At 34.3% G+C, this 16,984-nt stretch overlaps 1 protein-coding gene across 3 annotated transcripts in view; it reads right to left on the reverse strand.

The window, feature by feature from the left end:
- Positions 1-9,429: 9,429 nt before the first annotated feature.
- The window catches only part of ARHGEF3 (Rho guanine nucleotide exchange factor 3), a 125,505-nt gene continuing 117,950 nt past the window's right edge, over positions 9,430-16,984 (reverse strand). Inside the window, exons 11-13 of one of the 3 annotated variants that reach the window (XM_088134200.1) lie at positions 14,269-14,439; positions 12,857-13,043; positions 9,430-12,553 (exon numbers count right to left, since the gene is read on the reverse strand). In XM_088134200.1, the coding sequence (XP_087990326.1) occupies positions 12,207-12,553; positions 12,857-13,043; positions 14,269-14,439 (705 nt within the window). In that variant the 3' untranslated portion in view covers positions 9,430-12,206. The remainder of the gene's footprint in view (positions 12,554-12,856; positions 13,044-14,268; positions 14,440-16,984) is intronic. The other 2 variants (XM_088134201.1, XM_007427984.4) reach the window with 2 other exon arrangements.

The raw sequence follows: 16,984 nt of genomic DNA on the forward strand, positions 1-16,984 counted from the left end.
ATCTGATTTAACAGAGTCTTTAACGAAGAGGGAAACTGAGTCTGTAACTAGGAGGAGGGGAAGGTTTCCTAATAGATGTTCTAACAGTGGACAACTTGGCTGAAGTTCGTTCCTCATACTTACTTTCTTCAAGCTTTGATTGAAGTACTTTACGCTCATTAGTTTTCTGTTCTTAAAAATGTCTTAACTTCGTCTTTGCAGTCGTTTACTGTTAGCCCTGCTTCCTAGGCCAAAATAGTGGATTGGTATCCAAATGTTTAAAAAGATGGGAAATTTAGCATAAAAAAGAACTATGAAGTTGCTTTCACCTTTCTAATGTATATTGCATTATATGGAAGCATATACAATGCCACTTTTTCATGAAATGAGAAAATTGAGCAAAAATTGAGCAAATGAAACTTGTATTTCAAACTTATTTTAGTTTATAATTGAAAATAAATATTTTTAATTGTCACAGATTCATGGATTTTGAATGTCATATCTTTACGTAGTACTGTATGTGTTACAGACTTTAATAAAATAAACTTTTTTTTCAATTACCAGGACACCTTGGTTTATTTGGTTTTCTAAGTAATGCTCCACTTTTGTCTTATCCCAGAAAACTTTATTATGATTAAGCTGCAAAAGCAGGTGCCCCAATATTTTTGAGCAATTAAATTGAATCTGCAGTTTCAGGGCCACACTTGGTATGCTGTTGGCCATATTCCCCTAATTAAACAAAATTATAGACAAAATTGACTTCATTTCAATTTAAAATTAAAATGAATTAATTAATTTTCCAATTCTGTATCTAATAATGTTTAGATGTTCTGTATAAAAAGTTACAATCTGATAACCCATTTTGGAGATGACACAGATGTTGCTTTGGACTTACAGTTGTACACCTATAAATTAAAATGACTGAATTACCATAGTAGATTTAGAACCAGAAGAGGTAGTCTGTATCTACCTCAGCTTTCTGGGTGGTGTGGTAATGTGATAGGACCCATTCTGTCTCTTCATAAATAAGAGCAGATGGCAGCGCTAGTTGTGCACATAGCTTTTTGGGTCAGCTTTTCCTTCACTAATAATGTGCATATGATTAAGGCACTAGGCTAGAAACCAGGAGACTCTGAGTTTTAGTCCTGCCTTAGACATGAAAGACTTCCGGGTGACTTTGGCCAGTCACACACTTTCAGCCCATCCCTGTGTGCTACATATGTATTCTTCAGTTTTCTCAAAGCATTCACAAATCACTGTCATGGTACAATTTTGTGGGACCAATTTGGATAGACTTAAGCTCAGGTATATCTGAATGTTACTTCATTTCCTCTATGCTATATTAAGTTTGGATTTCAATTCCATCAGAACCAGCCAGCATGACCAGTAGCAAGGAATTGTTAGACTTATAGACTAAAACACTTGGAAAGTACCAGATGCTTAAACCTGTTCCAGATGATCTCAACATTCAGATATATGATTTTATATTTTAATTTTTTTGTTTACATTTTTGACATTTTCACTTTAATAATTACTTTTTATCTTTTTATAATGATTGTTTTTTATCCATTAGCTGTTCCATTTAATTGTTGTATGCCACCCAGAGTCGCTTTGTGTGAGATGGGCAGCTATGTGACAAATAATATGATGAACTTGATAAAGAATGAAGGAAAATGTTTTGTAGATCAGTGTTTCTCAACCTTAGCAACTTTAAGATGTGTGGACTTTAACTCCCAGAATTCCCCAGCCAGCACGGTGTAGATGCTGCTGTAGATGTTCAGTGATTTTATCCGTTCCTTGGTATGTTCTAATCCGAGCTGCACAGTCATTCCTGAGTTTGAGATGGTAGGGTTGAAAGTGAATAAATACTTTTTGCACTACCAAAAGATGATTGAAATTTATATTCTTAGCAGCTTGGCTTGAATATCGTGGGATTACTCTTCTCCATTGTGATCACTACTTGGATCCTTTCCATTGTTATCAAACACTTATTAAAATCCAAAAGGAAACTCATTATCATCATGAAGTGTATTGTCTGAACCTTGTTTGTTAATGGGTAACAATTGGTTAAAATAAAGTTATTAATGCAGGTGTTTGACCTGCTAGTAAAGACCTGCTGCATTACTTGTTATGAGTGTTGCTATGTAGTAACTTGATTAATTGACTACCTGGATAAACCAAGAATAGGGATAATTAGTTATTCTTGTGATGGAAGGAAATGTATTGAGAGAAACTCATAAAGGATCTGGGATTAGCTGTAAATAAGGCTGGTAAGAAAAAACTTGATTAAGATTTCACAAAATTTGACTCTTAATTAAAAAGAATGAATTAGGTTTCAGAGAACTTATCACATCTTTATTTCACTGAGTAAATCCTGTCTTTTACATTTCTGTTCCCCGGGGGGCGGGGGGGAACCCACTTCTGATTTACAAGTTAATGAATATAAGAATTGAAAGTTGGTACTTTAGTTGCCTAGGCAACACAGCAGAGGAAAAGATCAGCGCTCTGGATTTACTACATGTATACTTAGATGATCCTCTTAGATGCAGCAATTATCATTATGGTAATAAAGTTTTAAATCATAAGCTTTCAAGGACTGCAATCTGTAAAATATTTGTCACAAAAATATGGCAATATTCACAAACTATTAGGACAACACTACATCTCTCTCAGAGCTGGTTTTTGAAAGAAAGATACAAAGCCTGATTTCATTATAAAGAAGTAGAGTGGTTAATTAATCAAGAGGTTTTGTTTGGGATTATATCTTGTTTTTTGTTTTAGTCTGAACATAATATCTGCAAATATCCATTATGGCTTAGTGGGTTTTTTGTTCTTATTTTTAAAGAAATAATTATTTCAAAGATCCTTAAAGAAAACAAATAAGGAAAAAAAATACATTAAAGATTTACAAGATATAAAAATTACATAAGAATTTATAAAATTTTAGGAAAAAGGGAAAAATATTCCACTATTCTTAGTAGTAGTATTAAATTGGAACAGAGAGAACAATGATTGAGAGCCCATTTGATGTAGTGGTTGATACTGGAGTACTATATCAGTGGAAAACAATACCAGTAAATGTTCTCATACTAGTAAATAAAATATTTTTCTTCCACTAGTAATTCCCATTGTTACATATCAATTGTCTTGTTTAAATTCTGCATTAATTTTGTCATACAAACATTCGCTTGTTCAGCTTCTGAATCACATTTCAATAATAATTTATATATAAGCCCTAAGAGATTATTTGGGTTTTGTGCTATAAGCATTCCAAATTGGTCAAATCTTTAAGTACGCCACCTTGTTTTTGTAGAAAGCGAGGGAGATGATCTTGACAGAAATACTGTATGCGAGAACTATTACCTAGGCAAAGAGGGCTGAAATATTCTTTAAGTCTTGGGAAGCAAGATAATATTCGGAAAGAGCTCAGGCAAATGCCTCCCTGATTCACTGGAGTATAAGGAGGAGGATAATCAAACTTGCAAGTTTCTGTTTTTACAGTATACCTCAACAAAGTATTTCTAGTCTTCAGGTAGAATTGATTTTCTTGTCTGCCTAGTGGAGCTGACAGTTTTTGTAATTCCTTTTTAACTATATTGCTTATTGAAAAATACTGAAACCATTGAGGCATTTCTGACCATTCCAATGAAAGGGTCTTGAAATATTTAGTCTTTCCTATATTGCAGATTAAATCTTGCAGCCTATATGAATTATTTCTCCAATGATTAAATATTTTAGCATGTTTGCTTTCATACAAATAAATATTTAACAATGAAGCAAGAGAGGACAAACTTGGGGTTTTTTCTTATTTTATATTTGTTACATACTTTTAATAGGCTACTTATAACTGAATGGTCTGTTTGGCATTGAACAGTTGTATCATACTAGAGTATTTATGCAGGCCTTCTGAGAGTCCTACTCCTTCTATAGAAGTAGCCTAACTATATGGTCATATGGTCCAATCTGTAATCCAGGTCAAACAACTAGCTTGATAGTATAGCTTAAAACTGGGCACAGCCAGACCAAATTTGCTTATTATTTCTTATATTAGCAGCATTTAAAAAATATGTCTCATATATTTCTTTGGGACAGATCCAATCTATTCAGGATAAATTATTTTGGCTAAAAGACTATGTAGCCTCTTTGCAAGAATAGCCATTAAAAGTTTACAATCTACATTTATTTTATTTTATTTATTTATTTATTTATTTTCAAATTTGTATGCCGCCCATCTCCCCCAATGCTACATCCAATAAGGAGACTGGTGTATTCCTGTATTCCACACTGGATAGGTTAGGTCATTCCCCTCCTTATAAATCAAGGATATAAAAGCCTCCTGCCACAAAGGAAGAAATGCTTGACATCATTATATCTCATTTATTACCTCTGTTAATTGTTTCAACATCCTTTTGAAAGTCTTCAACTATAGTGCAGAAAAATCATCTGGTTCTAAGTATTCAGTTTTAACTTCTGTATTTCTACCTTTGTTTAATCTTCTGAAATTGGCTTGTTGAGTAATTATTTTGTTATAAATTTCATAATCTGGGTTGTAATCTTTAGACTTCCTGATGGTCAATTGTGGCTTAATACTATATACAAACTAGGCCATTATGGACATTGTTCAGTAAATAGACAATTATCAGTGTCCATTTCTCCTGTGTTTATTCTGCTCTTAATATTTTCTCCCAAATTTCATGAAACCTAAGTAGATATTTGCTGTTGTTTAAGACAATTCCTCTAGATTTGATGAAACAGATTATACTATACAATACTTTATACCATAATTTTGTTTGTTTTTAAGGTTCCACCTTTGTTCTTGCTGCAATACAGTACGGTATTCATTGTGACAATACTCTCTCCTAATTATTAGTTGGATTCATGGCTAGCCAAAATGGATTTGCTTTTGGTTTAGTATGAACTCAGTTGAGATTAATTCAGCAAATCATGAGTAACCAAATAATGATTTAGTGCAATGGTTCCCAGACCATTCTTTTAGATGAACCACTAATCATCAAAAGCTTTTGAGGACAACCACATATACCAGTATATATGGTATATACCAATATATATGTGATAGACAGACAGACAGACACAAATACCAATGGCAGGGCAATTCCTGTGGTCGTTGCCTAAATGATTCTACAGTATCCAGAGAAATCCCAGTCTAGCCTATAATCTCCCATCAAAATATTCACTAGGTCTGAACCTGCTTAGCTTCCAAATGGTCATAAGTCAGCCAGGTGCTGCAATCTAAGGTTGGTAATATGTATTAACATTAACTGCAGCTTGTAGGTGGGTGAAATTGAACCAATATTTTTAAACTACCTCATGAATACCCTTACAGACCAAAATTTTCACATATTCACTTAGAATGGTTCTAATTAGGGCTATCTTATCTGGCCTGCAAAGCACCTGGTGACTAGATGGCAGGAAAGAGGTCTCTATCTCCTTGCTGCCGTCTACAGGTAGTAGTTTGGATCTTTGTAGCCCTAGTTACATCCAAAATGAGAAGTGATAACGTTAAATGTGAAATTATAATATTTTAGGGACATTTCTTTTTATAATTTAATCTTTCCAAACTCATATACTGACAACTCTCAGTAACTCACAACAACTCAGCTCCAAACATCAGCAAATGGGCATATTCCCCTAGCCTAGCCTAATCAGACCCATGAAACAGAAGAATCCCATAAACAATAATCAATCACACATTATGTAATTAACAGTGTGTCTTTCATGGGACTCAAAAGTAATCATCTGGTGTACTTGCCTTATTATACTTAATAGTAGAGCTAGGAATCTGCTTTTCCCGAAAGGAAGGAAAAAGAGCAGAGAAGTCATCTGGTTTCATGAGATCTTTCAGGACTTGACAAAATAAGCAAATAATAATCATTAGTCACCATTTAGAAATCCACAGGGAGCCAATCATGCAAGATAATCAGGGTTTGTACAATTTATCTATTACATTTTAACTAGAGATTTAATTACAGCCAGCCTGGTTCAATAATGTAAAAATGTGACAATTTCTGTTTTGGTTAATTAGGCTTCCTCTATAAAGACTTGATCCCAATCCTAACCTGGTTTGAACAATCCCTATCCTCTTTTTTTTCCTTCCTAGAAAAGATGTAGAATTTCTATACGATTTCCCAACGCTTTAGGATTCAATTCTTAGGATTGGATCCTAAAGTATTTGAGTAGACAAAAGTTAATTGTAGAAATCAGGCCTTTAGACTGCAATAATTATTGAATGTTAAAATTAATACAAATTATTATTTCTAAATAATTTTACTTTTATTAAAATGGTTCCAGCAGATGGCAGTAATAGTCTAAATAATTTCACTGTATTCTCTTTGGTGTGTAGGTTAGTTTTTCATAATAAATTGAATTAAGCCTAATTTGTGGGACAACAAAATAATAAGAGATACAAACCTTTTTGTCTACCCTGTGATTTTTTTGCTTCTTTTGATGGTGGAGTAAGAGAAAGTCATGATCCTGATGTTGCTGCCAAATATTTGAAGGTAAGATCTGAAATTCATTCTGATGCCAAAATACAATAGTAGTCTTCCCAGTAATTTTGCAAATATCAGGTAGACACTTCTTTTCCTCATATCTAATTTTTCCCTTCAGCAGGAAGAAAGGCTAAATCTGTAGCCTATATACCTCTCTGCTGTTATTCCTTGTAGACTTAGGGTATTATTACTGTTATTATCTTGATTTTCATCACTGTTTTGATTTTTTTCTTGTTATATTATTTTTTCTTTGAGGACTTATTTCTATTCTTTTTTATAGCTATGTGCTTTTCCATAGTCGGGGGGAATTATATTTTTATTTGAGGGGCTTTCTAATTTTTTAATATACAAGATCTTGTTTCAGATTGTTTTTCTTTTTCTTTTCTTTTCTTTTTTTGCCCTGGCCTGGCATATTGGGTCTTTCTGTTATATCTGTGATACCTAATATTTTATTAGATTTTATCTAATAATTTTTATTAATAATATTTATTATTAAAATAATAATATTATTTCTTTCATGCAATAATAAAAGCCTGAGGAGTTTATCAAAAAAGAAAGTTTGTTGGTTTTTTTTACAAATTGAATACATTGAAGCTTGTAATAGTTATTTTTGCAAGAAAATCATATTCTTCCTGATGAAAAACATTTCTTGACAAGGAATTAGATTGAATATACTGTGTGTGTATATATGTACACACACACACACACACACAATTGGCTACAAGAGTTGCTATTTAATAAAGCTTAATAAATTATTATTTTTATTAAAATGTTTTGTAATTTTATAGCTGAACAAGAAATGTCAGTTTCTGAAGGCCTTTATATAATCATGGTCATTAGAAATGTTGACATTTGGATGGTTTTATTTATTTTTACCAGAGAAAGACAAATGAGATATTTTACATGGATATTTTGCTAATCTTTTTTTAGTTTACTAGTGGACTGCATAATAAAGGCCATGATTTTACTTTCTTATTTGATCCTTGAAATGATTGTAATAGATTTCTAAGAAGAATCCATCACAGAGCTAAAGTACTTTCCATGTTTACATAATTTAATGAGATTGATATTTGGGAATTAAATCTGGCCAACAAGAATATATCTATTATTCAATTCCTCATAGTACATGTATTTTTCTGATTAGTTTTTAATATCTCTATCCATAATTGATTGAATAGGCAACTGCTCTGTATCTTACCATACTCCTATGACATTAATGTTTTTGGGAAGAAATTATTACAAATGGAATTATTTCTCCACCAATTAAGATGCATTGTGGAACCCAGTAAAGATATTTATATCTCCTCTGATATTTAATCCTGTTTTGGAACCTCTGGAATATCTTACTGGCAATCTAGTAATATTCATGGTAGTTTATTATTGTATGCTGATAATATTTTGGGTCTTATTCTGAATATACAAGAAATAGGAATAAATGTGATCTATTGCCAATTGGCAATAATGTTTCTAAGGCAAGCTGTCTATTCTCTTAAATGTATGGGGATAATTATTCTCAGAGAAATCACTGTTAGGAGTGGATATTTTAAAGTATGAGACAATGACTAATCATTATATTAACAGTTGGCTGAAAATACCCAAGAGTTTATCAGGAACAATAAATGTTGCAAAAATGGCTTTAACTTTGCAACGATTTTAAGAGGGTAGTCTATGTTAATTCTTAAGATACTTTAGATTCTTCAGTGGTTCCTTGTCAAACCAGAGATAGGAATTAAGTGGGATGCTACAGGGATCATCCCTAAGTACTGTTCAATATTTTTATTCATGAAATGGATGAAGTAGTAAATGGAATGCTAATCAGATTTGCAGATGACACAAAGTGGTTAAGTTTTGATCCACATTTATATGAGAAATTGACATTGTGAAATAACCCACATTGAAGATAGAAAATATTTTCTGTTGGAACACCTGGGAAACCAATGAATAAATACTGTAAATCAGTTGATTTATAACGGTTGTTTTAAAGGCTTTAAGAGATTGTGGTCTGAATATATCTACGACATCCACTAGGCACTTGAATTGACTAAAGAGTATGCCCCAGATGCTTTAGCAGCCTCCAAGGAAAACAGTGAGTCCAGGCTTTAAGAAATGTAAAACATACTTACAACTTAAAAAAGAAATTAATTGATCAGAAAATATTATATAAATGCAACTTAGGGAAGAAATATAATAAAGATGTAAATGTGATGTTAAACTATATTTCTAAAATATGGAGTTGTAATTTTATGAAGAGCTTTGGCTCTACCAAGCCTGGGGGTCAGCAAAAAGTATAAATGGAAAGCTCTACATACGCTTCACCATTGTTCCAATGATAAAATTAAAAATTAATTTTTAACATTAAAAATTAGGAAGTGAAAGAAAAACAAAAAGCAAAATAGCGAAGAGTTGAAAGTTACAAGGACTACCATCTCATAGTCCCTGACTGCCTACATGCCTTGAGGACTTCAGATTTTTAAATAAAGTTGTAAAGGAAACAGCATGTTTTCCAACTCCCGCATCACTCCAAGCCTCTCAAAAATCCAGTAGGCAAGGGAAGAAATTGAAGAACTATGGTCTATGGTTGCCTTGAAGATATGCTTTTCTCAAAATGGCATGGGTTCCTTGGGAGAATCATTATGAAAATCCAGCAGAAAAGTCCCCAAAATGTCCTGACTGATGTCTTAAATATGCATAAAAGTTTAATCTGTTAATTATGGAAGGGAATGAAGGAAGCCATAGAACAAAAGCACCCCTCTTTAAATCACTGAAGCAGCTACATCAGCATGAAGCACATCTTTTAAATGATTTGCACAGCCCTACTGTATTGGCTAGTACATAATTGATATTTGCTTCCCTGTAAAAAAACAATCCCAAATCCACTCCTATTGTCAGATTTTTAAGGGTGTACAATTTTGATCCTGTATCTCAACAACTACAGGTACTTATTTCTGTTCAGATAAGGCAGACAGCTTAAAATTGGTTAAAAAAGAATTTGATAAAGTTCATTCTCTAGATGTCACATCTCAAATCCTTTATAAATCCATTTCGAGCATCAGTAAGATACCTTCAATTAAGCTTGGATAAATATAAAATTAACAATATTTTAAAGTAAGAGATTCTAGCTTCCCCAATTAAGCATGGAGATATGCAACATAATTCAGTGTAATTTATTTGAAATGTTTTGAGAACAGTGTAAGGCTATTATGCAAAAATATTTAATCACTAATACAGTATTTTTAATCAATGAAAACCATACAATTCCTCTAACATTTTGGCAAGTATTTGTCAGTTCAGTAGCACACAATCCTTGGTATATTTACTGAGAATTAGTCCCACTGTGTTAATTGGACTTATTCCCAGGTGTTTTGTAAGACTGCAGTTTAATGTATTTTCTATTTCCTCTCTTTTGTAACTATTACTCCAGGCCCAGTCTGGGACATCATATTAAACCACAATTCACTGGTTCTGCTTCTCTTGATTAGCTAATAGTTTCCAGAATTAAGCAAGTTAAATAAATTACAAGATCGAAACATTATGATCATAATGTTTTAATCCTATACATACAGAAATGTCCTTAACAGTGATATTGGTAATAATACTTTTTTAAAAAATAGAAGTAAAATAATCTACTATATATTGATTATTTTAACATAATGACTTCTGTAACAGATTGTGAAACGTAAAAATAAAAACTGACACCTTATTTACTCCCCTAGTTTTTCTGTAAACATAAAATGTATGATGTATACATTTTGCCAACATTACTGTTTGTACTGAAGTTGGAGTCTGTACTGTACAGAAAATAACGGTATGAAATTTTCAGTGCACTAGGCTGTGTATTATAGGTCCATTTATAAGAAAATAGTGAAATACTGGATTTATTCTTGTTCATTAGAATTAATTTTAGTTAATTTTTTACTCAAATTATCAGTTTATTGGTATTTTCCCAACTTTAGCTGGACAAAACTGATGTTCTTCAAGCTAATAGTGGAAAGAATGGCTGAACATTTTTCTTAGATGTTAATCAGAACCCTTTGCAGTTGAGTTACTAGAACAACAGTGGGTGCTACAGACAGTTCTCACAACAGGGAATTATGGAATCGTTGGTGCTAAATAAGGCAATACTCTGTTGGCAGGTCTGGTAGAAGAAAAAATCTGAATCATGGTTTTAAATTTGCAATCATGGCTTATTTTAATCATACTTTGCTAAGCAATTTAAAATGCTGATAAAACACACTATAAACATGAAAGTGAATTATCTTAAAAACCTGATATCTCTCAAACTTTCTAGTGGGGATCCCTATTCCCAATTTTTGCAAGGTTGTTTTCTATACATCTGAAGCATGTTATATATGTTCTGAATCTTAATGCTAAGAAGCATACGAAACAAGTTTCTTACACATAACTCGTGATAAAAAGTATCTAATCCAAGAGGTGGCCACAGGATCTGATGTTTTTGTCAAAATGAAAAAAGCAGTATCATGCTGTAAGAGTTGCCCCTGTTGCATGTGCGTGTGATGTCATAACACGTGTACAAAAGGGGTGGAGCTTGCGGCTTCTTTTGTCATTTGCCGCCCCTTCTCCCTCAGGCATCTCCATCTGCACCTACAAATGAGACTAGGCAATGAAGTCTAGGGGATATGAGCAAACAGAGAGAGAAGGCTTATTTGCTGCTCACCTAACTGATTTTCCCAGGACAGGTCTTTGTGAATATGATTTTCATTTTTAAAATGTAAAACAAATCAAAAAATGTAAGGCAAGAGCACCATTTTATATACAAACTGATATGTTACCACAGAATGGGCTACACAAAGCAAAACAATTCTGTTTAAACAAACTCAGTAGAATACGTCAACTGTCATTTCTGGTGCTTCCATGCTCTTCTAATGTTTATTAAAATTGGGTCTGCTAATTTCAGAGCACAATCATATAAAGTTTTAGATTTTCAGTACTAATGAAGTACCATCTTTCAAATGATTAATTAGCTTGCATCCATGCACTTAGAGAAGACCTACTTTGTTGTATTAGCCAGAAGTTAATTGTTAACATGTGTATCTTAAGTTTCACCCTAAAAAATTAAATCAAGCTGTATTTAAGATTGTCGCTGACTTAATATTTTAGTTTATCCTAAGATACAGCACTGCTTTATAAATGTTTGGACATCACTTGGCTCCTCATTATTTTATGAACACCTTCCACTATCTAATACTCCATTTGTGATGGCTTATTCACACATGCAAGTAATGAACTTAATGATTCAAGTCAATTCATTGCATAATAAATAACTCAGTTGTAACTTCAGGCTTTTTGAAACCATGTCTTTTGTAACTTCCTGATGTTGATAATCTAAAAATGCCATGCAGACAACTTGTTTTCAGCTGCCATATGACACATCAAATATGGGCACTTTATAAACAGGGACACCTGCTATATAATATGTCTAAAAACAGTAGTTTAGAAATCATGTCTACCAACAGGACATGTGAAATAATTGGTCAAGTACCTGTCTCAGCCATGAGACATTTACAGACTATCACAAGACTATAGTTGCCATACATTCCAAATCACACATACTGGCAGTTACAGTATTATGGTCAACAGGTACAAATATAATAGCAATTGAGTTGACATTGTCACAAAAATATTAAAAAGTGCTTCTTGCTCCACATATGGAATGCAAATACGTACATATAAGACACTGAAAGCCTCTTGAAGCTTTTGTCAGACATTGCTTTCTAACTCTCTGTCATTCTCCCAAGAATCTGTCTCTTCCATGTGGTCACACTCAAGGCTGATTTCGCTGGTGTCCATGCTACAGTTAGATCCACTGTCTGACTGGTCCATTTGTTCAGAGTTGGATTCTTGCTGGAATATGCTGTTCCTACTTGATGCTATTACAGGTCCTTCCAAATCAAGGACTTCACTCTCACCTGAGGCACGCAAAACCAGTTCTTTGGCTTGACGGATAGAATTGAGCCACAGCTGTTTATTGAAGGTATCGTTTGCTTGTAATGAATGGGACTGGCTTTGCGATCCATTTTTGAAGCTGATTCTAAAGAAGTTTTTAACTGGAAGAAAGGAACCTAATTAGTATATGGAATGCTTTCTGGAAGATGATTTAATTGCTGTGTTAATTTTCAGAACTTCTGGCCTTTGATTTGTAATTTTACACATAATGCTAAGGACTTAAAACAATGGCACATGTTATTAATAATTTAAGAACTGGGATAGTCTTGATGCCAGCCTACATGAAAGATGTGTCAAAATAGCTTCTTAACAAAACAGTACATGGATAGAACTTTAAACAAGAAAATAAGAGTTCTGAAATGTCAGTATTAGATAAAAATTGAAATAATCTAATTGATTCTTACTTCTCTCATTGTTGCTGAATGCACCACGTATGGATCCACCCAATCGCACCTCTCCGTCTTGCAAGTCTTCCAGCATAAGATCCTTCACAGGGATGGGCTGTCGATACATTTGGTAGCAGAGCTGTTCATTATGCAGAATTGCCCGTGTAATTACCAGCACTTCTTGGAAGAGAAAGACATGAAGTTTCTGAAGAGAAAAGAAAAAGAAAATTTGAGTTTTTCTAGAATTCTTGTTTTTAAATTTCCTATTAAAAAAACCAATTACTCAAGAGTAAACAAGGTGGAAATATTCAATGACATTTCCCCTTACATTCATGAAAAGCTGGAAATACGAAAATTAAAAAAGCAAAAATTATTTATCCAAAAGAGACACTTTAGGACAATTTATTCTGAAGGAAAAAACTCTCCACTGCATTTTAAAATGCAGTGCCCAAAGAATGTCTTTCTTTACACATATATATTTTTCCCCAGATACTTTACCTATTATGTAGAGACAACATACCCCCCAGACATGCTTTTACTACCTGATAAGAGCAATAACTGGCCAGGCCAAACCATTATTCTCTGACTATGCCTGTGCAAAAAGGATTCCTTCTAGAGATGTGCAAAGCTTTTCAAAGATTTAGAGCTCAAAACTGGTTATTCCAACCTAACCAGAAGTGTTGTAATGCTGTTCTGATCATGCCAGAAATGTTTCGAGCTCCAAAGGCTTTTGGAATGGTTGGAACAGCATCAGGACCCTTCAAGTGATTGTAATAGCTGTTCAGAGTTGAAGTACAGTATGTCATGTTCAAAATGTTTTGTATTCAAAATGTTTTACATAACACTACTTGTTTTCCAATATATGTAAGAACATTTCCTTTTAAATATAAGTCATAAATACAATCTGCCATTTAACAGGATAAGACGGTAAATGTCAGCCATTCATAAAAATGAGCAAGATATCTAATTCCTAAACCAAATTTCATAATATGAATACAAAAATAAAGAAGAATTCTGTAATTTTAACACAATTATAAAAAGTCATGCACTAGCAATTCTAGCAATTCTAATCTACAGATATGAAACTGGCATCCTCAAGGCAATATGATGGATCTGACTGCTCATTTAAGAATGTAGTGGGTGGGTGGGGGGAGCCCTAAGGAAATATATTGGGTGGGTGGGTGGATGGGTACGTATGCATGCATGCATGCATGTATATCAGCAATTCTATTAGAAGGAGAGTAAGAATATTTTCTAACACACATTTGTTCCTCTGCTGTTCTAAAGTCTGCTAAGGCATACTAACCAACTGCACCCTGAAACATCCAAGAGTGTGATTAATTTGAGCAATAAACTGTTGAAGCAAAAACCAAAAAGAGAATCAAATAAACCAGTATTTTTTTTTTAATTTTGAAAAACAAATCCCTTACCGCTCCCCTGTTGTTTTTCAGTTCACCATGACAACACACAACACGTGACTCATCTATCAAGGAGTCCCTTTGGGTGTCATCAAGATATATCAGCCTCTCTTTGTAATACTGGCATTCAGATTCTCCAGTCTTTTTATTTATTTCTGCTACTATGCCTTGAACAATATTCATCTGGGGAAAAAAAAATGATTTAATTTTCCAAACCAGGTTCACAAGCAGTTGCTAAAACAAGAGCTATTGAAAGTTAAGTTTTTGATATTCGTCTAGTGCAGCACTTCTCAATCTAGGCAGCTTTAAGATGTGTGGACTTCAGTTCTCAGAATTCCCCAGGTTGCATGCTGGGGATTGAGAAACACTGTTCTAGAGATTACTGATAATGGTTCAACTCAATGTGCAGGAATGACATGTGCAAGAACTTCTCAGTTATGGAGTCCTTGGGGTTCTCTGAGCTTAGTTCTTTTCTTGCAAACGTTTCATTACCCGGCTAGGTAACATCTTCAGTGCTAAAATGGGGTGGGGTTTGCTCTCTCTTTATATACTGTGGCCTGCCTTGCCAGTGCTGGTCGGGGTGAGGGTTTTGTTTTGCTCCTCTGGAGGTTCCTTGATTAGCACATGTTTACTGCTGGATTGTGTGCCTGGTGGTAACCTTTGCTTATATGGGTGATGATTGCTGGTGAGGCGATCTTCTGGTCTTTTGTCTCTTTTGAATAGTATGTACATGCTGTTTATCTCTATGTGTCTGTTAATTGCTGCCTTGTCTGAATACCAAGGTTCCTAGAATTCTCTTGCATTTTTGGATTTAGCTTGGTCTAAAATGCTGAGAGTTTCCCAGTTAAAACTATGGTTCAGTCTGTCCACGTGTTGTGAGAGTAAGGAGTTTTCATCATGTCTTCTGACTGCTAGTTGGTGCTCGTGGATGCGCTCTGGTAGTCTTCTGCCTGTCTGTCCTACATAGTGTTTGTTACAGTCCTTACACTCTATGTTGTAGATGACTCCTGTTTTTTCTTCTTGTGCCACTGGGTCTTTTGGTTTACTTAAGATATTTTGGAGTGATTTTGTTGGTTTGTGTGCAACAGAGATGCCATGTGGTTGTAATAGTCTGTTTGTGGTTTCTGAGACGTTTCTGATGTATGGCAGTGTGATCCTTTTCATAGCTTGTGTAGGTTGTGTTGTAGTAGGTTGAGTGGTCAGGCACTTTTTGATAAAGTTGCATGGATATCCATTTGGTTGGAAGATGTCGTATAGGTGGTTTTTTTCCTTTTTCTGCTGTTCTGGGTTGCTGCAGTAGACTTGCGCTTGTTTGAATAATGTTCTTACGCAGCTCCTCTTGTGGGAGGTTGGGTTGTTACTTTGGTAATGGAGTACTTGGTTAGTGTGGGTTGTTTTCCGATAGACTTGGGTTTCTAATTTGCTGTTGTTTCCTCTGCTGATGAGGATATCCAGGAAGGGTAGGGTGTTGTTGTCTTCCTCCTCTCTGGTGAATTTTATTCCTTTGAAAATGTTGTTGATAGTTTCATGTGTCTTCTCTAGTTGTTCCTTTTTTATTATAACAAAGGTGTCATCTACATACCAGACCCATACTTTTGGCTGTATGTGTGGAAGTGCTATCATTTCTAGGGATTTCATTACAATCTCTGCTATGAGCCTGACAGTGAGCATTTCATTACCTAGCCGGGTAATGAAACGTTTGCAAGAAAAGAACCAAGCTCAGAGAACCCCAAGGACTCCACAGTTCAACCCTGAGCTATACATATTCACCTCTATTGTACTTCTCAGTTATGTTTTGTGAGCAGGAATATGCCATATCTTAATGAATACAGAATTCATCATATGAATACACACTGTCCTTGTTTAGTGACCAAGTTTTGTTCCAGCAACCAGGTTGTTAAGCGAAATGGTTGCTAAGTGAACACCTGACACAGAGAGAGAGAGAGAGATGCTGCGAAGATCACTGGTTGCTGCCCTCTCATTCAGATAAAGTTATCTCATACAGCTACACCAGCGTTACTCTCACTCCAGTGTATATTGTTGTCAGGTGCATGAATTTGGTGGTAAATGCACACATTGGTCGGAAAATGAATTTTTTATTACCGTTTATTACCATCGTATTTGCGAATGGTCACTAAAGAAGGTAGTTGCTAAATGAGGAGTGGCTGTATAGCAGTTTTATTCATTCAAGTAGGCTAAATTAGGTAGCCTATATCATCAGAATCCCTTTATGCTTACACATAAACAACAGGACTTTGTATTTTGATTTTCTAGTTAAAGGTTCTAGTATTACATGCACCTGACCCCAAACTTACATTTCAACTTGCTATGTCGTAGTAAATAGGGATATTTTTTATAAATAAACCCAAGTGATAAAAACTGGTGCTGCACACTTCTAGTAAAAACAGTTTTATAAAACTTTCCCAAAGGGCTCAAGCTTCATTAAGTCAACAAGGGGAAGGAACTCCAAAATTTCTGGAAGCCCTGAAATGAGCTGCCTTTGCTATTGGAACATGGCTAATACACAGTATTCTTGAAATGTTAATCCAAGCTCAGCCTTCGAACACTTGGGTAATAGCAGATATTCCCAGGGGATTAAAGAAAAGGTTTGGCATAAGTAGCTTTGGCATTCTTCTGTTGTTTCTTACAGCTATATCCTAAGAATTATTTCAGTGTGACCTGCAGCAGGAAATGAGTGCACAGGAGAAGGAAATGACCCAAGAAGGAC

Source organism: Python bivittatus, unplaced genomic scaffold (genome assembly GCF_059951505.1).
Source record: "Python bivittatus isolate LINGU-HERP-01145 unplaced genomic scaffold, Pbiv_v1 ctg000080_np1212, whole genome shotgun sequence".
Lineage (NCBI taxonomy): Eukaryota > Metazoa > Chordata > Lepidosauria > Squamata > Pythonidae > Python > Python bivittatus.